Genomic DNA, 25,788 nt, shown 5'->3' with positions numbered 1-25,788 from the left:
GACGTGGGGGTGGAAGGCAGCTTAATCCTGCGGACAGGTCTGAACTCAATGGAATGATGTTTGAAAACAATCACTGGGTGATTGACTTACTTTTCCAGAGTGTTCCTTTGGTCTGACAGTTCAGGATTCATACTGATTTATGGAGCACAGGATTCCAGCAGCTCTGGGAAGGCTTCTGGTTTCTTCTGGGCTTGAGCTCATGGGGAGAGGTGGAAACAAGGAACTGCACTGGAATGCTGGGAGTCAGGGGGCTGAGGAAGAGAGAGGCCCGAGGTGGGACCCCAGCAGAAGCCCAGTCATGCTTCTACCTGCCTTGGACCACAAACCTTTTGGCAAAGGTAGGTGGGATAGGAGCCCCAATTTCTGTTGCAAAGCAGGGCTGTGTTTGTTGGAGCCACAGAGAGACAGTGTGTTCTGGGTACTCAGTCTCTCTCATTTAACCGACGAGGCAATTGCGGCCTCATGTAAGGAAAGCCGAGTGTGTGCTCAAGGGTCTAGCTAGAAAGTCATGGAGCCAGACTTCAAACTCACATCTTCTGATCTGAAGTTAGTTCTCCCATGAGAGCAGGCAGCACCCCTCAACCTCTGCGGCAGCAGAGGAGGGCGTAGAGCTTGCAGGCTTCAGGTTTGCCTTCCAGTCCTGCCTCTGCTAACCAAATGTATGAATTGGTCCAGTGTCTGGATCTCAATTTTCTTATAAAGTGGTTATAGTCAGTGATGCTCTGGGGCCAGTTCATTCAGGCTCCTGAAAGCCAACTGTGTGTGTTTCTTCCCAACCTGTGTTCAGTGGCATGAGGTGGGCCGGCTTGAAGTAGGTCATGGCAGAACTGTGGCTACCACAGAAATGACCAAAGGTAGCTGGGTGTGGTGGCTCAGACCTGTAGTCCCAGTGACTCAGGAGGCTGAGGCAGAAGGATCAAATTTTGAGACCAGCCTGGATAACTTAGCAAGACCCTGTCTCAAAATAAAAATTGAAAAGGACTGGGGATGTAGCTCAGTGGTAGAGTACTGCAGGGTTCAATCCCCAGGACTGGAAAGAAAAAAGAAATAAAAGGGCAAATGTTACAAGTCAAGACTTTCCTCCCTCTAGGCAGTTTGTTACACATTTTCCAGTACACCCCACATGTCCATCCTGGGGAAAGAGCATATACAAATAATCACCAACTTATATGGAAGGGTCTCACACATGTTGAAGTACTTACAAATATAGTCACTGACATTATTCAATAAGCAAATATTGAGGAGCCTGGCCTTCCCGTGGGCTGACGCTTGGGCCTCTGTGAGCAACAGAGTACTGGGATTGATGGGCCAGGGCTGGACCCAGCCTTGTAATCATTATGACCTTGTGCAAATCCTCCCTCCCTTCCTTCCTCTCCCTGCTCATCTCCTCTCCAGAACCCTCCTAGGGATTCTGGAGAAGAAGCCAACTTTGCTGCAGGTACCAGAAGTGCCTGGAAATTTCCATCCCTGGGTACCCCTTAGCCAGTGGGTGAGGGTGTGGGGGGCAGTGGGAGGCTGGGCCTGCAGAATAGCCTAAAGCTTCCCACTGCCGGGTTTTATCTGGTTCCTGCTTGGCCTCCTGCCCTCCCTGCCCCGTTTCCCCTGCCCCTGCCCATCTCCCTGGGAGAACTTCTTTAAAACATCCTCATCTCAGGGACAGCTCCTAGGAAGCCCAACCTGAGATATCTGCTTTTGTATTTTTCAACCACTTGTCAGTACTTGGCATGATGCCATGTCCCCTTTATTCTGCCTAGAATACAAGCCCCACAGAGGCAGGGGCTTGATCAATTTTATTCACTCATGTATTCCCATGCCTGGAGCCATGTCTGGCACATAGTAGGTGACCAAAAGATATTGTGTTGAAGAAATTTTCTCAGTTCTCACAATGACCCTGTGAAGGAAAAGTTTATCACCCCCATTTTACAAATGAGGTTGCAGTCTCAAAGAAGTTTAATGACTTATCTACATTGACGCTGACCGTGTGTGGCACAGCCAGGATTCTAAGCTCTGCCTGTGTGACTGCAAACCAAACTCAGCTTTGAAACCCAATCCCATGTTTTTAGTTTCCAGAACATTCCAGGATATTTTGTACCTCCTCAGTGCTTCTGAAACTGCTTCTTTTACAAAGATATATCCCTACTCACACTCTGAACTGACCACCACAGTGCCCTTTGAGCTCCTTGGCTCCCTGGACAGATTCCTTATGGTTCTTTCTCATGTTTGTTTTCTCTTTCTCTTCCTTGAAGTATGAGAGTAAGACTTAATCTTATTTATCTCTGCTTCCCTAGCACTTAATTTGGACCTGGTAGAAGTCATCAATCTGTGAATGTTTATTGCATGAAAAAAAGGAAGGAAAGCAGGGAGGGAGAGAGAAAGGAAAGGAAGACAGGAGGGAGGGAGGGAGGAGAGGAAGATGGAGGAAGATGTTCTGCACTGGGGAAACAGAGAGGGTGACCCCCATATGGACAAGAAAGGCAGTGGGAGGTTGCTGTGGAAGCCAGGGGAGACTTCTTGTCGTTGGTGGTGTGGAGACAGCTCTGATCAGTCACCCCTTTAACTTTGGGTCATGTTCTGGAGCAGAATGTAATCTGGTACCCAGCAGCCAACCTGGTAGTCAGTGAGGGCTGAGTAAATGTTGAAGGAATGAATGATAATGTGGCATAAAGAATAAGACTCAATTTGGAGTCTGATTATAAGGTTCGAATTTGGTGGCCCCTTGTCCAGCTTTTCCTCCTCTTCCCCAGCAGCTGTTTCGGTCCAAGCATCATGTGTCTCCCCAGATATCACCTCCCTGTGGCTGTGCTTGGACAAGTTTTCTGTAAAGGGAACCGCCACATCTGTTCTCTTCTGGCTTCAGCAGCCTTTTTGTTTAGATGGTAAACTCAGTCTCCATGGATCAGCACAGGAGGCTCTTCCTGAGTGTGCAGTGATAAGAAGATGGATGTCCCCTGGGGCCAAATTGCCTGAGCTTGAATCCTACCTAGATTACTCCCTAGCCATTTGGCTTGGAGAAAGTCACTTAATCTCTCTTTAACTATGTTGTCTCACCTATAAAGTGGGGATCATAACAGTAGTTACATAATTGGAACTTGTAAAGACTCATTGAGTTATTGCTTAGGACGTTCCCAGGTCTACACATGCTGACCAGCAAATGAGTGCCCCTGTTTTAGCTTTTTTTTGCTGCTGTGACTGAAGAATCTGACCAGAACAATTTTAGAGAAGGAAAAGTTTATTTGAGGGCTCATATTGCAAGGTGGCCAGTGCCCCACCAGTAATTTTTCTTGCACAGGAAGGGATAAGCCACCTGAGAAAATAAAGTCTGAAATAATTAGAGAAGAAATGAAAGACAAAGTCAGAAAAATAGTTTTAAATGCAGAGCGCTTGATAGGTCCAGCCCACACAGGAGCTGGAGTTGAAAGTTAAAAAAAATGGCTCCTCCTTTATTTAAGAGAGAGCATCAAAAAGCAGGGATAAGGTTTTAGAGGTGGAGTCTTACTTCATGATGTCTTGCAGTCAGCAGGTTGATCGGCATCTTGGCAAGCCACACCCATCTCTGAGAAGCTGTGTGGCTACAGCAGGTCACCCCATCTCCAGTGCTGTGTGGGACCTGGCAGAGTTGAAGAGAACTTCACCTGTATCTGGGAGGTCTTAACCAGTGGGATTGCCACTGGAAGTTCCCAGATACCAGATTTTTCTATTCACTTGCTACAATGCCACACAGAGTTCACAGATGGCTCTCAACAGGCTCATGGTTTCAGAGGTCTTAGTCCATAAAAAGCAGGCTCCATTCCTCAGGGCTTGAGGTGAACATCATGGTGGGAGAGGGTGACAGAGGAAAGCAGCTCACCTGTTAGTGACCAGGAGGCAGAGAGAGAGATTCCACTTGCCAAATACAAATATATATACCAAAGCCATGCCCCAATTCCTACTTCCTCCAGCCACACCCTACCATTTCAGTTAATCCCATCAGGGATTCACTCACTGATTAGGCTAAGGCTATAACCCAATCATTTCTCTTCCAAACCTTCTTGCATTGTCTCACAATGGAAGCTTTCGGAGGACATGTCACATCCAAACCATAACAGTCCCTCTAGCTGATCCATCACCATTTCTGTACCACCCCCTCCACCACCTTTTGCCATTCCATGTCCCCTCATGTCTGGGTAACTTTGTCCATACTGTCTCTTCTTGGAATATACTCTCCCCGATTCTTCTCCCTGGAAAGATCTTATTTTTCATCTTTCAAGTCTCAGTTCAGATGTTGCCTCTATGTCTGTTAAATCTGTCTGGACTCTCCCAGGATGTCCTGGGGGCTCTCTCCTGTGATGGCTGCATTGTAAACTGAGGCAATAATCTTATTGTGTTGCACTTGCCTGTTCATTAGTCCGAGTGCCTTCAAGTTCCAGGCCTGCTCCCAAGCTATTTAGCGTACCTCCCCTAATACAAATAAGTCCTGGTGAAGATCCAATTTTACCAAAATTAATCTATAAATTCAGTGACATCCCAATAAAAACTTAACAAGGGTTCTAAATTTACATTTTTACAAGCTAATCCTAAAAGTCATCTAGAAGAAAAAAATGGGGAAAATATCCAGGCAAATCTTGACACAGTAAGAACAACGAGAAGGGAATAGCCTATCTATAAACATTTACTATAAATTGATCAATAGAGTGCTACTGGTATGAGAATAGATAACTTAATCAAAGGAACGGGAGTAAGAAACAGATCCATGGAAATCTAGTGTACCATAAAGGAACATTTTAAATTAGTAAGAAAGGACGAACTTTCAAACTGACTAAGTGGTTTGAGGACAATGGAGTTCCCACTTGGGAAAAATTAAGTTAGATGTTATATTGGTGATGATTTTGCTTCCTGAAAAGAGAATTCAATTGCTTCAACAACCAGCAACAAATAATTAGAATTTGACATTAAAAACACAACACCATTTATATTAGTACCAGAAAGAAAGAGAAGGGTGCAGGGCACGAAAAGATAAACAGGCAGGCTTACGTGTAAATCTAACAAAATAAGTATAGGATCAATATGAAGAAAACTATAACACTCTGATGAAGGGAAACTCTGATAAATAAAATATTCCATGTTCATGAACAGGAACACTCAATGTTATTAGACATCAGTTCTTCCCAATTTAATGTACAGACTCAACACACTCCCAATCAAAATCCCAACAAGTCATTGTGTGGATTTAAGCAAACTGATTCTACAGTCTGTATGGGAGGGCAAAAGACCTGGAATAACCAACACAATACAAAAGAACAAAAATATTCTTCAATAGATGGATGGTCAAACAAACAGTGGTACATAAGTAAAGTGGAATATTACTCACTGACAAAGAGAATGGAGCTATCAAGTCTCAAGAAATCATGGAGGAAATATAAGTATGTGTTGCTAAGTGAAAGAAATTAGTCTGAAAAGGCTATATGCTATGTAATTCCAACTATATTACATTCTGGAAAGGGTAAAATTGTAGATACAGTAGAATGATAAATGGTTTCTAGTGGTTCATGGAGGGGATGAATAGATAGAGTATGGGGCATATTCTATTCTGTATGATACTATGATGGTGGATACATGGATGGCACCATACATTTTTTTTAATACCCACAGAATCGTACAACTCAGAGAATGAATCCTAATGTAAACTATGGACTTCAGTTAATAATAATGTGTCAATACTGGTTCATCAATTATAACAAATGTACCACATGAAAGCAAGATATTAATAGTAGAGGAAACTGTTGCATGCAAGGTGAATAGATGAGAATTCTGTACTTTCTGGTGTGATTTTCTGTAAACCTAGTACTGTTCTAATAATGTCTACTAAAATTTTGTAAAGTAATTAATATACTTGGAGAAAATTTGGAAGCAAAAGTAACCGACAATAGTAGATTAATCATACATTCTGGGTTCCTCAGTTCCTTAAACTTCTAGTTTAAACTTGTCTTAATGTTCCTTCTGGATTAGTATTTGTCATTCTCAAAAGTGTATTGGGTCAGATGATAATTTATTGGTCACCCTAGACAAAAGGTTATTTTTGCTTATATATAAGAAATTCCTATAAAGGAATAAGAAAAAAAGATAATCCAGGAGAAAAGTAGATAACATATTTGAATAAGTTTCACTTTTAATCTGTTTACAACCATATTTGAAGTGGGTTTCTCATAGAAAGTACATAGTTGAACTGTAGTTTAAAGAAAAAAATCCAATCCAGTTGGAAAACTATACCTTTTAACTGGGATGCTTAGACCATATACATTTAATTTTTTATTACAGTATTTGAAATAGCTATATTAGTATCCACACAGAGGAGATTTCAGAGTAAGAAATATTTCCAAGGACAAACACTTCATCAAGAGGACATAATAATACCAAATATATATGTCCTAAAAAGAAAATTTAAAATACATGAGGCAAAAGAGAACAGCAAGGAGAAATAGACAAACTCATAATCAGTTTGAGATAGTAAGTCCTCTTGTCCTTATTTTATAATTTTCTATATGAGAACTTCTTTTATTTCTTAAATGCTTACTCAAACTTAAGGTCCTTTTCAGATTAATTTATAATTTCTAGTTTCTCTGATATAAATTATCACATTTGATTTGTTAATAAGATGTCTATCTTGGCATTGAACTTCCCCATCTGTTTTATAATTTTTGTCTGTGAGCTCATCTTCAACAGGAGCTATTTTTCATGGGAGTTCTATAAGTACTCTGAGTTATTAAAGCCTCCTTAGGGATAATTTCACTATGGTCTTCTATTCTTTTTTCAGGGGGTGGGGAGGAGAGTATTGGCTTTTTCTGACCCTCTGGTTACCAATTTTTGCTTCATTTCTGGTAGCTAATTTTTTTTTAAATCACCCCTCTTTTTTTCTTTCTCCTCCTTCTCCTTCTCCTTCTTTGTTTTTGAACTTAGTTGTATTTTAAAATAAAATTTTAAAAAGTTATACAACATCTTGCTGTTTGGAACAGGCTTGGGAAATTTCTGCATCTGATTTGATTTCGGTTTTGATTAGATGTCTTAATAGGGCTCCCACAGCAAAATCTTGAAGTCTTTCTGTTTCTTGTCCTTTGTCTTGGAATTATAGAATTATAATAAATTGGGGTTGTTTCTTTGAACTGAGAAATAAAAACACTTTAGGATTACAAAGTGTATGCCTTTTTGTGTATGCCTTTTTGGGCGGAGACTAGAATTTGCTTTATGGGAGATATCCTTATGTTCTGGAATGTACCACTTAACTCTTTGAGCTCTATTAATACAAAACGAGAGGCTACCTGTTGGTCTTGGTAAGTATGGGAACTCACTGATGGGCCCTAAAGGAGATCATTTACTCTGAGATGTATAGTACTTTAATACTATACAGTTTGTGAACTGGTCAAATTATGTCTCTGAGGATCATTCTATTTAGAATATCACCATCTCCTAATTTGGAATCAGACCATCCTATGCCTGAAATTACTGTGTTCTTACAAAGTTGTGTGGATTGCTCTATGATCCGCTGCTTATGCAAGATAAGGAGCTGGAATGGAGAAGAACATGGGAGAGAAGTGCTCACTTCTCCAGCTGAGGTTGAAGCTGACTGAGGTGGTCCAACCTGGACCTGGGAGTTAGGATTCCACACGAGGTGCTATTTTAACCTGACCCTCCCAGCTTTGGGGAAATTCCATGTAGGTATTTTTCTTGATGTTCCTATTATGAATGATGTGGGCAAGAAGATAATTCTGGTGTAGAACAAGAGGGCTTGGATGTGAGAGGAAAAAACTACTTCCTCTGATAGAGTGGGGTGACTGAGACTTGGACTCTGAGGAGGGGGAAGTTGGGATAGGCCTGGCCCTGGAAGGAGCTTTCTCCTGAGGTGGAGAAAGAGCTTGTGAAGGACTTTGAAATGAGCTCTGGGACATGTGCTCTCAAGCCACTTCTGAGAACAAAATAACATACACCCTGAAGAGTACTTCCTGTTTTCCCCAAGGTTGTAAGAAATTTTGTTATCTTGCCTCTGGCTGTAGTACAGAGTTGGGAGAAAGCTTTGCTTGTGCTCTGGGAGGAGGACTGAGACCTGATGGTTCTGGGTACAAATGGGCCTGGGAGAGAGCTGGGCAGAGTGGTGGCCAGCGAAGCTGAGCAGGGAGCTGGCTGGAGCACACAGGGCTTGGCAGGCCATTTGGAGGAACTGGGCCTTATCTTGTAAGCTATGGGGAGCCACTGCAGGATATTAAGAGAGATGGAGATGTGATCAACCTTGTATTACATAGAAAGGAAAAGCAGACTCTTTCAAATTTATAGACAGCTGCAGTAGATGTCTGCTACTTTCATTTGCCCAGCACCTCTTCTGCCCCTCTGGTGACAACAGAACCCTCTCCCATGGGGAACATACCCCATGAATGACTTGGGTAGAACTAATTGCAGTCTTCCGCCAAACAGCGAGTGTGCTCATGACCCCGTCCAGGCCACTGGGAGGGCCTCATCGGGCCATGTGTGCTGCCTCAGGGACAGAACTGTGATTCAAGTTTGGGCCAACCAGCTGGGTCTAGAACTTTCTTTCCAATAGAAATTCTAGAAAAGACCATCTTGTTCTGATGGGGTCTCTAAATGGACAGTTTATGAATCTTGGGTTCCATGTGAGCAGGGTGGCTTTCTATCACATGGAGAGAAGATATTTGAGAGTTGGCATGAGTCAGAGCCCTAAGGACACAGCTTGAGGCACAAGTCCAGCCATGGATAGTACTAGGTGCAAATAGGAAGGTGGAGGAAAGGACCCTAAGGACATTACTGCATTTCTAGATTCAGCCATCCATGAAAAGTACTTGATCCTCCCTTTCACATGAGCCAATAATGTTTTTCTTGCTTAATCAACTTTGTTACATTTCTCGTCCTTGCATGTTCTTCCTGCTTTGCTCTTCCTAGACTCAATAGCCTCAAGTCACGTGACATCTGAGATCTCCTCCACCTTGTTATCCTCCTCTGGTCGGAGATATCCATGCTAGGTCCGTGGGGAAATCTTTCTGTTGTTTTTATTTGTTTTTGTACTAGGGATTGAACCCAGGGATGTTTACTGAGCCACATCCCCAGGCCCTTTTATATTTTATTTAGAGACAGGTCTCGCCGAGTTGCTCAGGGTCTCACTGAGTTGCTGAGAGCCTTGCTAAGTTGCTGAGGCTGGCTTTGAACTCGTGATCCTCCTGCCTCAGCCTCCTGAGCAGCTGAGATTACAGGTGTGCGCCATTGCGCCTGGCTCCTGGGGAAACCTTTCTAAGGGTTGTGTTACAATAAAGTACATGATGGACTCTTTTCTGAAGAACTGGGATATAAGGTTGAATCTTGTGATCAGGTGCTGCTGAGCCCTCTTGAGGGGTCCCTAGTCATGGCTACATATTATCTGAAGTAACCACACTTCTATAAAGCACAAGGGAGTTCTAGGGTCAGCACCTAGCGCAACCTCAGTTTCTAAGTGAGAGGGAAAGGAGCAAGAGGATCCCAGGGCTGCCCTGAAATAGAGATGAAACTACTCCATCACCTTAACTGGTTGTTAATGAGCTGGTCCATAATTTAAAAGTAGCTTTAAGAAATGGCAAGAGGAGAGCCAGACATGCTGGCAGATGCCTGTAATTCCAGCTACTCAGGAGGCCAAGGCATGAGTATCACAAGTTTGAGGCCTGTCTCAGCAACTTGGAGAGTCCCGGTCTTAAAATAAAAAAGGCTGAGGGATGTGGCTCATTGGTTAACTGCCCCTGGGTTCAATCTCCATACCAAAAAAAAAAAAGAAAAGAAGGAAGAGAGGGAAGGAGAGAAGGAGGGAAGGAGGGAGGGAGGGAGGAAGAAGGAAGGAAAGAAGGAAGGAAGGAGGGAAGGGAGGGCAAGAGGAAGCAGGTAGGATGAGTACGAAATCAGACCCCCCTGAACAGAGGTGGGGTGTGTGTGTGTGTGTGTGTGTGCGCGCGCGCGCAGCAGGGAATGGCATGTCCACTTCCTCCCTGGGTTTCTGTAGTCACTTTCATGAAGGTGTCTTGAGGACCTGGATTTAGACTCCTAGAGGATGACCCTCCAGGGCCTGTGGGGCTGGGCCCAACCTTACAAGTCCTGCTCTGTCTTTTTCCTGGCTGCTCTTTTTCCTGCTACTCAGTTACCCACAAAATTAAAATCAGATGTCTGTCATTTGGGTGCTCTTAAGTCTTATGGCCTTATAAGGCCACCACGCCTTTTAACACAGGGGAGGAGATGGACCAAGCCCTCAACCTGTAATACTGCGGGGACTTTGATATCCCATTTCTACTGAACTCATCTCCTTCCTTCCTCCCCCCTTTCTCTCTCTCCCTCCCTCCCTCCTGAGGCTGTTTTCTCCTTTGTCTTGTGTCAAGACAAGTATAAAACAGATCCTGTTTCTTGATTTCCTCAAAGTAGCCCTAGCATAAGGCACATGTAGCACATTTTCCCTACCTGTAATTGGGAGAGCTTGTGCATCCTAGCACAAAAACACCTTAAAGTCAAATATCAGCTGATTCCCTCCTCATGTCCCCACCCTCCCACTAGCCATTTTTCTCCTTGAGGTTCCCCCCACCAGGCCTCTTCCCACCCCACCCCCACACTCCCAGAGCCTCATCTTTCTTTCTCCTATGCAGTGGCTCAGTTCTACCCACTGCCTCAGCCTGACTCTGGGACAGTCTGTCTGCTCAGAAATCCACTCAGGACCAGTTTTTAAATTACTTTTTCCTTTACCACAATCAAATTATGAGTCTTAACTCCTTCCCCTACCAGCCTCTAAAGGTACGTAAAATCCATCCATAGTATGGATGCCTGTAATCCTAGTAGCTCGGGAGGCTGAATCAGGAGGATCATGGGTTGAGAGCTAGCCCCAGCAACTTGTGAAGCTGTAAGCAACCTAGCAAGACCCTGTCTCAAAACAAAACGTAATAAGGGCTGGGGATGTGGCTCAGTGGTTAAGTGCCCTTGGGTTCAATCCCTGGTACTGAAAAAAAAAAAAAATTCCATCCTCCTTTTAACATGAATCATGCCACACCTTTGGAGGGCAGAAGTAGCTAGAACGATTGCCGGTTGTTTAAATAGCAACTTTTATTTTTGATTGCTTCTCAAGAGATGCCCAGAGATGTTCCCAGGTCTAGTTTGATACATCACCCCCTCCTGGCCTCATCTTCTTGCTTATCAGCATGTCTGTTCTCATCCTGCCTCTCTGTAGAACAGCCTTCCGGAAATAGCCCAAGCCCATGTTTCCTGCTTTCCTCTACCTCCTGAGCTAGACTGCCAGCCTTAAGCCTTGAGCCATAGGAAGGCCCTTTTCCTCTCCCAGCAACAGCTCAGAGCCCTCTGCTTTCCTGGGGTCAGTCCCTACCTCTATGTGGCTGAGAGTCTCAGCATGTGGTTCACATCCAGGGCTCCTAACTTTGATAAGCCCCCAGCGCCCTGTGGGCCTAGCTCATGAGAAGCTAAAAAATATTCACCAGGGTCTGCTGTACCTTGGGCTCTGGAAGGAAGGAGACATGCTGGAATTTGGTCTCCAAGATGTTGTACAAACTGCAGACCTGATGTCCCCTGCTTCTCATGCTGGACCAGGGAGTCTGGAAAAGGGCAGGGAGCTCTCAGAGGCAAGATTCAGGCCAGGATGGGTCTCCTCTAAACTCTCTTCAAGTGGTGGGTAGCTCTCTCCCTTACTTGGGCCTCTTTCCCTCCCTGAAAACTGGTTGGACTCAGTGAGGCCCAGAGAAATAACCCTCCTGGGAAGGGACCATCTTACCTCTGGAGTTCATGATGGTATCTGGAGCAAAGTGCCTCACAAGACCAGAGGCTGTGCTGCCTGCTCCAGAGGGGTCAGGGCTGGGTAGCTACTGGCCTGGGAGGCACAGGATGCTGGGTTCTGAGGAACTGAAGAGGCCTGTGTGGCTGGGACGCAGTGGGTGAGGGAGAGTCACTCAGGATGAGGTTGGAGAGATAGGCGGACACCTTGGAGACCATGGTGAGGCGTCAATATTTATTCTAACTACAATGGAAGCCACGGAAATTTTCAGGGGGAGCTTGACGTGATCTATCCATGTTCTTAAAAGATCATGTTCAGGCCAAGGGTGTAGCTCAGTGGTAAAGCCCTTGCCTAGCAGGCTCAGAGTTTGATCCTTAGCACCACAATAAACATAATATTAATAAATAAGAAGATTATGCTGCCTTTGTGTAGAGAGTAAACCAGAGGGAGGTTCCAGTGGCCCCGGGGCCCTGTGGGAAAGCTAGTGAAGGTGTCCAGGGGAGAGAGGAGCATGCTCAGAACAGGCTGATCAGCGGAGATGTGTGCATGGAACCAAGGCACATTTTGGAGGTAGAAGTAATAATTGTTGCCATTGATATGGGGGTGAGGGTTCTGGAAAACTTGGACCTCTCAGCACCTAGTTAGGACAGGACCACTTCACTAGGACTCAGGTACCTGGCCATATGTATATCAGTGATTCAGCCTACCTCAGGGGGAGGGAGGGTTGGGTTGATTGAGGGCTCACCCAACTTTGCTTCCAACTTAGAAGGGACTAAGGTAGGAGCCTTGTGCCTTGCTCCCAATGGTGCTGGGAAGGGGAAGGACTGTGGGGGAGAGGAGTGGAAGCCTGTGGCAAGTAGTAGAGCCGGCCCCCCCAACTAGACCAGTGCGGGGACAGAGCACCCCAAATACCAGCAGCCTCTGAGCCCTCCACCTTTTTCCCCTGGCTGCCCATCCTCTGGGGTAGTGAGATTGGCCTTCCAATCTAGCTCCAAGAACCCTCTTTTCTAGAAGGGGCTGGGGGGGGTGACTTCCTGCTTCCAGGCTTACTGGCCAGGGCTGACAGCTGACAACTCAATCAATTGGATTTGCCTGGTCTTTGATTGGCACTCTTTAGGAATGGAATTAGAGGTGGGGTTGTGTGAGACAGGGGACGAGGGAGGAAAGCAAATAGGGGCTTGGTGTAAGAGGAGTGGGCCGTTTGCTAAATAAAATGTAAATCTGTGCTATGGTGGCTGCCAAGAAGAAAGAAGTGGCTGATGAAAACCATATGTCTCCGGGTAAGTGGAAGGAGCTCTGCTCTGTGCGCAGGAGCACATGTTGAAGATGTTGCTGTTGGTCCTTCATGCAATGGAAAAATCTCCCATTTCAAAGAAAACAGTGTTAAGAGGCACTCTGAAACAAACCACATTTCGCAATTAAGTAGTTTACAAGGTCAGCAAAGGAAGGACAAAAAAAGCCAACTGAAAAGGTCTTGCTCAATGACAAAATTTGCTCAAAAGTTCAATGTTACAGGCTAAAACTGTAACTTAGGCTCATTCCATAGTGGGTTTTTAAAAAATTCTTTATTTTTTAAGAGCCAAAAAAGATGAACCTCGGCAGGGATGGAGAAGGAGATAAAAGTGTTTTAAGTGTTGGCGTGGTGATTGCATTTGCTGATATTTAAAAAAAAAAAAAGTCATTTTTTAAAAGTGTGAATTGTATTTTTACTTTTTCTAAATCGATCCCAGGCAAACTAAAACCAAACAGACAAACATCACTACTGTTCACTCTTAGTCTAAGAACAGAATTCTAATTTCTTCCTCCAACATTTGAGTTCTACAATGATGTGGTTCCAACCTGAATTTCCCTCCACTGAAGGCTGTTGCTGGCTGGTCCTGCCCCCAACCCTGTCCATCCTGTTTGCAGGCTGGGCCTGTGAGACCCCATGGTCCCCTATTTCATTTACCCTGTGATGCCCTTTCTACTGGCTATACAGAAAAAGCCCTTTTCCTTACTCTCTCTTTCTCTCTCTCTCTCTCTCTTTTGTACTAGGGGTTGAACCCAGGGCCTTGTGTATGCTAAGCATAAACTCCACCACGGAGCCCCATCCCCAAACCCTTGTTAGCTATTTTTGAAGGTTTTCAATCTCCAAATTCTACCCATTCCACTCTAATTTCCATTTGATTCACTTGATTCCAGTTCTTCCTGAAATTTTCCATCTTGTCATCTATTTTCTTGACCATATTAATCGCAGCTATTTTAAAGTCTGGATCAGAAAACTCCCAAGATCTGGATCACCTGTGGGGCTGTTTCTATTATGGAGATGGTTTTGGGCTCCGACTGATGTTACCTTTCATCACAGAGGATTTATTTTTGCTTTCCGGAAAGCAGTCAGGGGAGCGGAAGGTCATCCTAATCCAGTCTGGGATTGAGCTGGTCTGACGCTGGCGGTTGGACTTTGTGAAGGCTGCTCTATTTCTGGTTCATCCTTCTTTCTAATGCATAACTTCTCTGGGGTTCTCACTGAAAACCTGGCTTGTTTTTCAGGGTCGTTTCTCATGGGTGGACCTTCAATTCTAAGTTGGTCTTCCAAGCCTCATGTTGGTGCCAATAACTGTGCTCAGTTATCCGTCTTTTAGCTACACTCCACCACTTGGGTGGGCGCTAGAAGAAAGGGCCCTTTAACCTTGACACTGACCTGGTGTGCTTCTCTTCTCACAGAGACCCTGGCCCTCAGGTCTTGCTTGCCTTACAATTTGAGCTCCAAGTTTGTCTCCCAGCTCCCAGGAGATTGTCAGAATCATCCACTCAAGTTCTTGGTGTCTTAATCTCTCCTTGCTGCTTGGTCTTTAGCCCCTTGGTCTCCAAATCAGCATCTGAAGGGAAGAGAAGCATTGAATGTCGCCTCCACACATTTCCTCTCTCTCTGGCTCCTGATCTCTTCAGTTCTGGCTGTCTTCAAACAGATGGCTTTTGTATTTTGTCCAGCTCATTCCTGATGGGAGGACTGTCCTCTAACACAGGGCTCTGACATCCCAGGAAGTGGAATGCTCTGTCCACTGCATTCGAATGCAAACTCCCCGAGGGCAGGAACTGGTGTCTCCTTCCGCACTGGGATCCCTGGCTGAAACCCCATCCCCATAGCTTTAAGTGTCACCTGTGTCTAGACATTTCCAAATGCCTGTCTGCAGCCCAGAGCTTTGTTCTGAACTCTTAGGCCCACCTATCTAACTGCCCCTTGTCATTTTCACGTATCTATCACACAGACATCTCAAACTCAACACAAAAAACAAGTCCAGAATCTTGTTTTTCCACCCAAATTTGCATTTCCCCCTCCCAGGCTGCTGTAGGTCAGAACCCTGAGGGTCACCATTGACAGTTTCTGCTCCCTCCCCTCCCACAGTCCATCTCCCAGTGTGGGTCATTCCACCTTGAGATGTCACATGAAGTCATCCAGTTCCCGCCTTCTTGCAACCACACACCGCTCCCCTCCTGCAGGTTGTTTCGCAGTCTCCTCACGGTTCTCCTCAGAGCCACATGGCCTCCTTCCAACGTATTCTCCAGCCACCCTACAGCCAGAGTGATCCCTTGAAAACCAAAATCTGATTATGTCATTTCTCGGCATAGCACCCTCCAATGACTTTCCATTCTTTTAAAGGAAAGCTTTGAAGATAAACCCTCAAGGATCCTGGGGGAGCCTGCTGATCTGCCCCCCACCCCTCTCCTGGGCTCAGCTCTTGACCCACACAATGGCCTCATGGTTTTCTTTGTTCTTCCAGCACCTCAAGTTTCTTCCAGGGGATCCTTCCCAATCTTCTTCTGCCTGGAGATACACTTTCCCTCAGGTCTGGCTTAATGTCCCTCTCCTCAGAGGAGCCTCTCTGACTCCTGAGTAGATGACATAGCCCTGTTAGCTCACGGTCACGCGTCCCCCACTCTTTAGTCACAGTGCAGGGAAACTACACAGCCACTTGAGTGATCATTTAATCCATTTCTCCCCTACTGCCTTCTAATCTCCTTGTCACCACTCCATCCCCAGCATGAACAAAGTGCCTAGGACACTTTAAAAGAGTCTTAAGTAACTTTTTTGAATAAATGAACATAAGACAAGGACAGCAGATGGCCAACCCCAAATCCCAGCCACCCAGCAGAGACAGACTGAAAACACTCAGCAGAGAGGGTGGCAGGGTCTAAGAGCGTGGCCACAGAAATAAGAAATTCTAAACCGCTGTCTAAGGCAGTGTTCTTATTGCCTGGTAGAAAGCACTGACCAGGGAGCCCACAGCTCTGGGTTCCAGTCCCAGGCCCGGCACAAATCAGGACAAATAGCATTTTTATAATGCTTCTTGGTTTACAAGGCATTTCCACCAATAGAATCTTATTAGACCAGCTCTGGGACCTCCAGCCAGCAGCTTTTAGAGGCCTGGAGGGAGGGAGGAGATGGGTCGGGTTCCCAGAGCCAGGTGAGCTGCAGTCTCCTGCCTGTGTTCTTAGGCCTCAGTCTGTGCATCTATAAAGTAAAGGTGCTGTGAACTGATGTCTAAGGTCTGTCTATGAAATTCTAGGATTAAGAATTCTCAACTTTTTTGAATAAATGAACCAGAAAGCAAGTGTTTGGAGTCTCCTTTCACATCAAATAGCCGTCCCCACTTTCAGCACAAGTGGCAGGGCAGACTCAGCAGAGGCCTAGCAATCCCAGGGCTGATGTAGCATGATGTCACATGAAAACGGACCCTGGAACAGGATGTTTGTGTGGATTGTTTGACAGCTGACCCTAGACAGCAGGTAGGAGGCTGAGAGAGAGGCAGGAAAGAGGAAAGCCCGGCTGGGCATCCAGGTGTGTCAGGTGCCCTCTGCCTCTAAGATCCTGACTCTTCCTGGACCTGCTAAAGCCACAGAAGCCCTCCAGAGCTGTCACCCAGCAGTATGGGCAGGGAGCTTTTCTCCACCAGCTCCCACCCCCACTGGCTGAAGCTCTCCCTGGAGTGTTACTCTGAGCTTCTGGGCTGTTGTTTACCCACGTGATGTGGAGATGTCTTAATAGAGAAAACTCCAGGCCAGAAAATGAAGGCTCAAGAATCCTTGAGGCAACACTGTCAGTGGGAGGTGGACGAAGCTCACATGGACCCACCCAAGCCGCAGTGCTTGAAACCAGAGTGACGTGGGGCAATGAAAAGGGCAGGGTCACCCCTGTCCAGAGCCCAAGAACATTTCCTTCCACATGCCCACCAGTCCTCCCTGTTCTCTGTCAAGAACTTGCATCCTCTTTTCTGGGGAGATTTTCTGTATCCTGGGCCATTGGAACTTGGGCATGTATGTCGGGCAGTCTGTGTCAGCAAAGTCTTGGGAAGCAAACAGCAGGGCAGTGAGTGACAGCTGGAGTGGCTGCTGTGGTGGAGGTAGCAGAGAAGCAGCCAGTGACATATGTGCCTCTCCCCCTGTGCAGTGAGCAGGGTTCCCTAGGGCTGGCAACTGGGATGCTGCTGGTGGGGACACGCTGGCCAGCCTCCCTGGTGGCATGGTGCTTCCTTTTGTCCTTCTGTTATACACCCCAGTCTCTCCTTCCCTCAGCCTTCCCTTCAGACTCCCTAAAGTCTGGTTTATTGATGGAACATTGACTGCTTCTCGCAACCCCCCCCCCCCCCCCACCCATGCTGTAACAATTCTACTTTCCCTTCCCCAGGCAATGCAAATGGGAGACAAGAGAGAAACTGTGTCTTATGGGAAGGTGGGGGAAAGGACACAAAGATTGAAATTTCAGGATATTATCTGTCCATATTCTCCACACCTGGCCTTTTGGGTAATGTGCGCATGCGCTATGGGAGTCCATCGGGTCCCATTTAGCCCCAGGAAAGCGCTTTACTGAGCTCTGCAACCTTTTTAGGCCCTCTGCGCCCTAACCCTTGTGGGGTTGTGGGAACTTCTTGGTTACAGGCAGGGAAGCCAACAGCCCTGCCTTGGGCATTCTCCTGCCGCTGTGCACCTGTGGTCAAATGGTGCTGGAGCCGCTGCAGCGTGCGTAGGAGCCTAGAGGCCCCTTTGCCTCTGCAAAGCCGGCTCCAGTGCCAGGTTCTCTGTGCTCCAGGACGTTTCTAAGCAACATGGCCCCATCTTTGGGTAAGGAGCACAGGGCTGTCTCACTTCCTCAATGCGGTCTTCATCCTCTCTGTCCCGAACTACCAGGTGGCCCTGCCATTCTCAAGTCCAGGATGTCCCCAGAGAAACCAGGATGTGCTCTCCCCTCAGGCCTGTACCTTGCCACACCAAAGCAATTTAGAAATTCCTTTCTATGGACAAAGCATAGCTTTCCAGCCTGCTGGGAGCTCAAAAGTCTAGTCTAGGTTCAGAGCCAGACATTGACCTGCTCCAGCAGGCTCTACCCTGGTCCCAGCGCTGAACCGCTGCTGTAGGTGGAGCCCCCAGGGCTACAGGACTTGGCCACAGCCTCTCATTTACACATTTCTTTAATAATATTTATGGCGGCTTACTGTGAGAGAGGCATAAAGGTAAGATTTAAACACCCCCTGACATTTTTAAAATAACAGCTTTGAGATCTGATTGACATACTATACAATTCATGCTTGTAAAGTGTATACCTCAGTGGTTTTTAGAATATTCAGATTTGTAACATCATCACCACCATCTAATTTAGAACAAGTTCATTACCCCAGGCTATGGGGGGACAGACCCTACCCATTAGCACTTACTCCCTAATCTCCCTCCCCGCTTAGCTTCTGAAAAAATTTTTTTTTCTAGAAAATGGTTTTTCTTTGTCTTTAAGGACCCAGCTCCTCACATGGGCTCTGTTGGAGGAGGTGGGCCAGTATTAGCAGGTCTAGATTGGGAAGATAGGGGGTGTGGGGGGAAGGGTTGGTCTTTCTATGCTTCATGAGATCAACCCCTGAGCACCTTGCTGTGAATGGCACAATTTACACAGTTATGTGGCTTCACATGGAGCCCAGGAAGCACATAGTGTTGAAGACACTCGCTTCAGAAATATCCCATGGCTGTGGCCTCTACTATGTTCTACTGTGTTTCAGCAACAAACTTCTTAATGGTCTTGTCCTTGGCATGTATCTGGTGGAGCAATTAGGCCTTTTTGGTAGGACCATAATTATTATTTCTCCTCCTCCTCCTCCTCCTCCTCCTCCTCCTCCTCCTCCTTTCATCTTGAAAGCAAGATCCATAGAGTGCTGTTTCTATTTTTGTAGCAAAAAAATGCTACCATGACCATTCTTATGTAAGATTTTTGTGTATACTATACTTTCATTTCTATTAGGTCTGTCTAGGAGTGGAATGGTAAGGTCATGGGGTAACTCTGCTTCATATTTTGAGAAACTTCCAGAGGTTTCCAAGTGGTGGCACCATTTAACAGTTGCACCATTAATGTGTGAGGATTCCACTTTCTCCATATCTTCACTCACATTAGTTATTTACCTTTATTAAAACAGCCATCCTAGTGTACAAAGAGGAATCTCACTGTCATTTTGACTTCTATCTATCTCCCTGATAGCCAATGATGTTTTTAGTTTGCTTGTTTGTCTTTTTATTGTTGATTTATAAGAGTTCTTTACATATTATAGATACATTTACTTTTTCAGTGTCTGTTGAAAGAGATGTCTAAATCCATGTTGGAGAAGGGTTTGCAGTTTTAAGAATCTGTAGAGTCCGTTGCACGGTGACAGAAATCTTACAAAGAATCCATTCTGTCCCATGCAGACCCTAGAGGGGAAAAACATAGACCTGTCCTTCCAGAGAGCCTGCTCCCTGCTCAATCATACCCCTTTCAAAATCATAGTTAAAGAGGAGTTCGGGAGATGTCGGGCACTGATGGGGGAGGGTGCAGGTTGGTTAAAAGCAGAATCACAGGGGGGATTTTTCTTTCTTTTTTTTAAAGGAATATAAGCTTTTATTTCTTGGGCAAATGAGATGGTACATTAAAAAGCATTTGGGGATTGTAAAAAGATATGCAAATACAAGGTGACATTCTTATTGTTACTTTTGTTATTTGTGGGAACCAATGAAAACCTTCTCTAGGACAAAATCCATAAAGCCTGTGGGGGCGGGGCGGGGTGTGTGAGTTCCAGAGGATGAAAGCTAAAGGAGAGAGGAGGGGGCAGAGTTGGCAAACCTTGACTGTGTGTGTGTGTGTGTGTGTGTGTGTGTGTGAGAGAGAGGGGGGGGGGGCGGAGGGGAGAGAGGGGGGGAAAAGAGACCTTTGTGATTTCTGGCACATTTCTTTACCACTGGTCTAATCATTTACTTAATGTCTTTCTTTAATGGGCTCCTATTTCTTTTAATTAAAGAGATACATGTATAAAGGACATTTTATACCACTTATAAATGATGAACCTGCATCATTTTCAGAATGGAAGTTACCCTATAAAACAAATATGAAAACCAAACAGTGTTTTGCAATTCTAGCTGGATCCTGCAGCCTTCTGGGCCTGGAACACTGTCCCCATCTTCTCGACCCGGATCGTGGCTCAGTCAGGTGTCTGCTCGGGTGATGCTCGGGACCACCGGTGCTCCAGCGCCAGCCCTCCAGCTTGGTTCTTGCTTTCCGGCTCTCATAGCTCCATGACACCCAAGGCTGTGGGCTCCTGTTCATGGGGTGTCTCCACTGCCTAGGCCAATGCATAGGAGCTGAGCCAGGACCTCAAATCTCTGGGCTCCTTTGTTTTTGTTGCCTTCCTTTAAGCAAATGTCAGCCAGCTGTTAAAGGCACAAGCAGCTGGTGTCTAACAGCCACTTGCACCTCATGTAATCAGGAGAACCCAGCGAGAATGAAGAAGGAAGTGATCTCAACAGTCCCCTGGCCTTCCTGGGTTCCCCACTCCATGCTTTGGGAATCCTCAGACCTGCAACTTGCCCATGCCAAGGGTGTCATTTACCCTCACCAGTTTCCTCTTTCCCCTGATCAAAGGATCAAGGATACCCCACCAATCTCCCAGAGCTGCTGTCTCATAAATAGAGCCAGCTTCTGCACACAAGCCTGGCAGATAGGAGCTGCTCAGTAAATGGCAGGGTTTAGTGGGAGAGGGGATTTAGTTGCTGGTTTTGCCTGCTGAAGTCCTGCTCTTCCTCCCATGCCCAACCTTTAGAAAAATAATATGATTTGCCCTTCATTGAGTTCTCAACATGCACAGTATCTTGTTAAAAAAGAGTTTTACCTACATCATTTTATTTCATTCTTGCAGTAATTATAAAGTATGGATTCATTAGTCCCATTTTGCAGGTGGAGGGATCGAGGTCTGGAGTGGCTTTAGGATTTTCTCAGACTGGTGCGAAAGGAGACGCAGCAAGGAGAGATGCAGCCGGGCCTTTCATATTTCAAAGTCCTTGTCCTCAACCACCGTGTACAGCTATTGGAATGCCCTCTGCCCACAGTGTCTCCTCTTCCACATTCTCACATCTCTGCACTGTTACCTCCGTGTCCTCTGCCTCCATCGCCAGGGTATACGCACGTGCTCGGGATGTGGGTGTGCCGTCGGCGCTCCCCAGGGTCAAGTGGAGTCCTGGGCACCTTGTGGATACTTGGACTGGTGTCTGTTGAGGAAATGAAGGAACGCGAGCTCCAGGCTTCTCCTGCCAGGCTGTCTCTGGGGACAGAGTGCAGCTGCGTTTCTAGAAACACAGATTATCTGCACCAGAAAGTCCCTGGGCTCTTCACCTAGGACAGCATGGGGGAGGATCTGTCCCAGGCCAGGGAAACAGCACCTGTCCTGGAGGGTGGCTGTTCAGACCACCCAGGAGGCAGAGGAGGGGAGGTGGCTTCGGAAGGACCCTCCTAAACTTCCACGTTGATGGCTGTATGGTCATTTTCTCCATTTTTCCCAGTCCTGATCTTGACTCCCTGCCTCAGGAGATCAGAGGAAGAAGAGAGAGTGACCTGGGGTGTTTCTTCTACGAGCTATTGGGCCAGAGCTGGTGACAACTCTGTTGTCAGGACCCCCAGGATTCTGAATGATCCTGGGTGACTTCCTACACCTTCATCTCACCTCAGTGCAGAGTTCCTTTATTAGAAACTCTTCCTGTCATCCTAATTTGAATGTGGCCTCTGTTCTTGCAGGGACCTGACTGATGGCATGGAAGATCCTTATTCTCTGTATCCCATGCCTGGCACAGTACTGGGACCTGGCTGTGACATTTATTGAGCACTTACTATGTGCCAGGTATGGTATCTGTATTAACTCAACTAACCCGCACAGCAATCTCTAATTATCATCTTCACTTTAGGACACTAAGTAGCTTACCCCATGTTACATGGTCACCAGGTGGCAGATTTAAGATTTGAACCCAGGTGGGTTGACTCCAGAGCCAATAACAGTGTGGATCTCGAGATCTAGGTTCTATTATCCTGGGGAACCTAAAGAACCTGTCTCTGTGCCAACCTGGGGTCAGAAGGTGGAACTTGGGTCACTATGGCAACCAGATCAACTGGTGGTACCAGCTGGTGAGACCTTGGGGCCAAGGTTCTACTGCTGGCAGAGAGAAGGCTGAGGTTGGCATGGGACAGTGTTTGAGATACCAGATGCATTGGGAGGACCTGGAAGAGTACCAGGTGGGGAGACGGGAGTTCTGGTCAGAGGTGGGAGCTTCCCAGAGCAGGTGGGATAATGGAGAACTCTTTCCTGAGATGCTAGAGTTTACCAGGCGGGAAGGTGGCTCTTGCCTTTGCTAAACCTGCATCCATGTGGCATGAACCAGTTCTGCAGCCCCCCCCCACCCCCATCTCCTGCTCCAGAGCCCAGGATTTGGGCCATGTCTCTGATCCCCTCTCTAGGTCTGCAAGGAGGAGAGAAAGGCACCACCTCAGCCTCTGCCACCACATCAGGTGTCTGTTACCTTGGGCTGTAGTGCTTCCATGTCCCCAGCAGTGGAATGAGAGACTGGGCTTTTCTTTCCCTGCCCCAAAGCTCTCCACTCCCCAGGGGGCCAGGAGGGGCTGGACTGAGTGACCGGCCACATCTCTGATGTTTTGCAGGCCCTGACCTTCCTGACCAGAAATGAAATTCTGTGGTGAGTAGAGGCCCCTGTTCGCCTTTCCCTTCCCCTGAGCTGGGATCTTGCCTTTGTCCAGCCTTTTGTTCTAAGTGTGATTCCTGCTCAGAGCCACATGGCCCTGGACTGCAGCTGGGACAGACAGGGAGGGACAGACCCAAGCCCTGAATGGACAGACATCGGACTTCAGGGCTTTTGCCGCCACCCAAGGCAGCAGTTCTGTAGGATCACAGAGCTGTCAGGGCCTCCGTGGGACAATGAAGAAAATGAGAAAAGGACTTAAGAAGTGGAGGGCTGAAACCCATTCTGGCCGTCTATGGGCTGTGTGAACTGGGGTGCATCCCCCTCCCTGTCCTGCCCGAGCCTCTCCTCCGGGGCCCCTTATGTGCCAGACACCATGGAGGCAGTGGGCGTGGGATGAGAGGTCGGGCCCTGTTCTCACACAGATCCCTGCCCAGCGTGGAAGCCTCCTGGCCAGGACCACCATTATCCTGCATGGAGATGTGGCAAGTGCCACCTACCATGGGACTGTGGGGACAGTGGATATGATGAGAGGTGTGGACATGCTTGGCCAAAGCCAGGTGCTCAACAAAACCTGTTAGAGGGATAACAGACATTTGGGGGTGGGTGGGAATTGGGGGAGGTGGGAACGAGGAGACCATTTAAACCCCAGCCTGTTCCCTCTTGATCCCTCTGTTTTCTCTGCTTGAGCTAACTCTCCCTGGGCACCATGTCCAGCCTGGTGGCCATAAGCATAAGCCTCTCCAAGTACAAATCGGGATGAGGGGTGGCCAGGTAGCAGAGCTGTGGAGACCAGGGGCAGTCACAGGGCTGGGTTATTTCCCTTTTGAAAACAATATTTGCATGCTTTTTTCAAATACAAAAAGCATCACAAATGCCCCAAAGACCCATATTCTCCTACCCATAGAACCTTTATTGATATTTTCTAGAAAGTAATACATGAATAAAAATAAAATGAAAGGAAATAATATTGTGAGCATGGCTAGAAAATTTAAATAGGATAAAAATCCCCAATGAAAAAACAAGTGTTTCCATTTCCTCCTCCCAGTTGTTCTCCCTGACACAGCCCCAGTTACCAGCAGTTTCTCCCCCAGGTTTCCAGAATTTTCCATGCACATGTCCTTCAACGGTTTTACCCCATGCGTCCTGTAGCATTCATCTCATTCATACTGTTCTGCACCTTTTTTGGTGGTTGTTGTTGAAGTTTTCCTCTTGGCCAGTTTTACAGAAAGCACATAGAGATCTGCCTCATTCTTTTTTAATGGCCATGAATCATTCCCTCGTGTAGATGAACCATAATTCATTGCCAACCCCCCTGTTATGGACACAAGTTGTTTATAGTTTCCAGTTTTACAAATAATTCTATATTAAGCATTTATATATAAATATCCAACAGGTGAGAGTCAGTCCTCAGAAGACATTCATAAGCACAGAGCTGCTAGGCAAAGGGTAGGTCATTTAAAAAAGTGATAGACCTCCCAGGGGTTGCATGGGCTTGTCCTCTGGGCAATGGAGTGTGACCCAGCTGCTCCTCCTTCCACCCCCCGGGGTTTTTGAGTGGCATCTTTGGAAGGTAAGGATCTGATGAGAGAGAGGAAAGGAGAGAGGGATTTTCTCTGGTGGATAAGGCCCCTCCCCTTGCCTTTGTTCTGCACTGACCCTGAAAAAGGTCCTTGGAAGCAAGCCATCCCTAGGGAACCCACTTCTGAGCTGCTCACCCAGGCCTTGAGGTGGCCTTTGTTCAGATCCTGTTTCCAGCCTCTTTCCAGCCCTGTTGTGATCTCTTCCCATGAGAAGGGTGCAGTTTGACCTTCCCCTGGCTGCCAAGGAAGGCTCCACTTCAGCCCAAACTTCTCCAATGAGCATCTCTCTAAGCTTTTTCTGGCCCATCCCTTCTTTTGGCTCCATTCCTGAGCAAAAGGGGCCCATACCTGTCCCCTCTGCCTCCTAGGAGGCTCCCACCTTTCAGGGCCATGGAGACCATGCAAGGGCCAATGCTGGCATGGTGTGGGACTGCCACTGCTTAAGGAAGGCAGAGTGGAAGGCAGAGGGGTCAACTTCTACCTTGCTTCTATGTCTCCATATTGGACACCTTTAAATAAGACAGATGAGACAAGCACACGGGGGTCAGAAACTCCAAGTTGGTGGGGTGATACTAGAGAGATCTCTGTGGCTTTCAACCAAGGGCGGCTCCAGACCCAGGAGATCACAGGCAGGGGACAGCTGAGGTTGTGCAGCAGCTGTCAAAAGCTCTGAGGAATGGAGGCAAACCAGCAAGGCTGGAGACGCTCAAGTGTTCTGGTTCAAAATGGGAATGACATTCCACCTGGCATTACCCTTGCATCAAGAGGACCCAGGTGACAAAGTACTAATATAGTGCATCATGGGACACCATCCTTAGAGAAAAGGAGGAGGAGCAGGATGTTTGATACAGAGCTGTCTCCAATTAAATTAAGAAAGCAAAATTCAGAGAGCTTCAAGTTAACATGGAAAATACAGCATCTTCTGTTTCTCAAAGGAAAAAAACCAAAACCTATGAGGATAAAAGGAAAACAAGTGATAACAGTAGATGAGAGAGGTCAAAAAAAGTTTGAAAAGTTCAAAGCAGATGACCCATGATCCAGACTTAACTGAGGGAAAACTGAAAGAGAATTGCCTGAAGGGGTTGGGGTGACAGAATCAAGAACCCAGAGTCTCAGGAACCTCTGAATTCCCGGATGCCAGGGTCAGGTGAAAACAGGTAGATTGAAAGTTGCATTGAATTCATTTCTCACCCTGCAACCCACATGGCAGCCCTGCCCTACCACAGGGGAAAACAGGAGCTCACTCTCTTAAGAGAGAGCCATACAGGCTGCTGACTGAGGACCACCAGGCACGTGAGCAGGGGGAGCGTCTGCCTGGCCTTCAGAGTCTCTCTGTAAGCCTGAAAGGAAAACCAGGGGACTCCAGGTATGAAGGAATAAAAGATGGCCTACACCAACTAAGTCAGTCATCATGACATTTCAGAATGCCAGAGA

The 25,788-nt window shown here is 46.7% G+C and overlaps 1 protein-coding gene across 10 annotated transcripts in view; it reads left to right on the top strand.

The window, feature by feature from the left end:
- The window catches only part of Cib4 (calcium and integrin binding family member 4), a 92,128-nt gene that overhangs the window by 18,222 nt on the left and 48,118 nt on the right, over positions 1-25,788 (top strand). For 8 of the 10 annotated variants that reach the window (XR_011704320.1, XR_011704321.1, XM_071601430.1 and 5 more), the window contains 2 exons: positions 21,819-21,921; positions 22,734-22,768. The exons of the other annotated variants lie outside the window; for them this stretch is intronic. Coding sequence is in view for 6 of the 8 variants with exons in the window: in XM_071601430.1 (XP_071457531.1) it covers positions 21,913-21,921; positions 22,734-22,768 (44 nt within the window). In the remaining 2 variants the exon portion in view is untranslated. The remainder of the gene's footprint in view (positions 1-21,818; positions 21,922-22,733; positions 22,769-25,788) is intronic. 10 annotated transcript variants of the gene reach the window in all.

This window comes from Marmota flaviventris, chromosome 14 (assembly GCF_047511675.1).
Source record: "Marmota flaviventris isolate mMarFla1 chromosome 14, mMarFla1.hap1, whole genome shotgun sequence".
Taxonomy (NCBI): domain Eukaryota; kingdom Metazoa; phylum Chordata; class Mammalia; order Rodentia; family Sciuridae; genus Marmota; species Marmota flaviventris.
The sequence above is the reverse complement of the archived record's forward strand: the minus strand, read 5'-3'. Positions and strand labels throughout refer to the sequence as shown.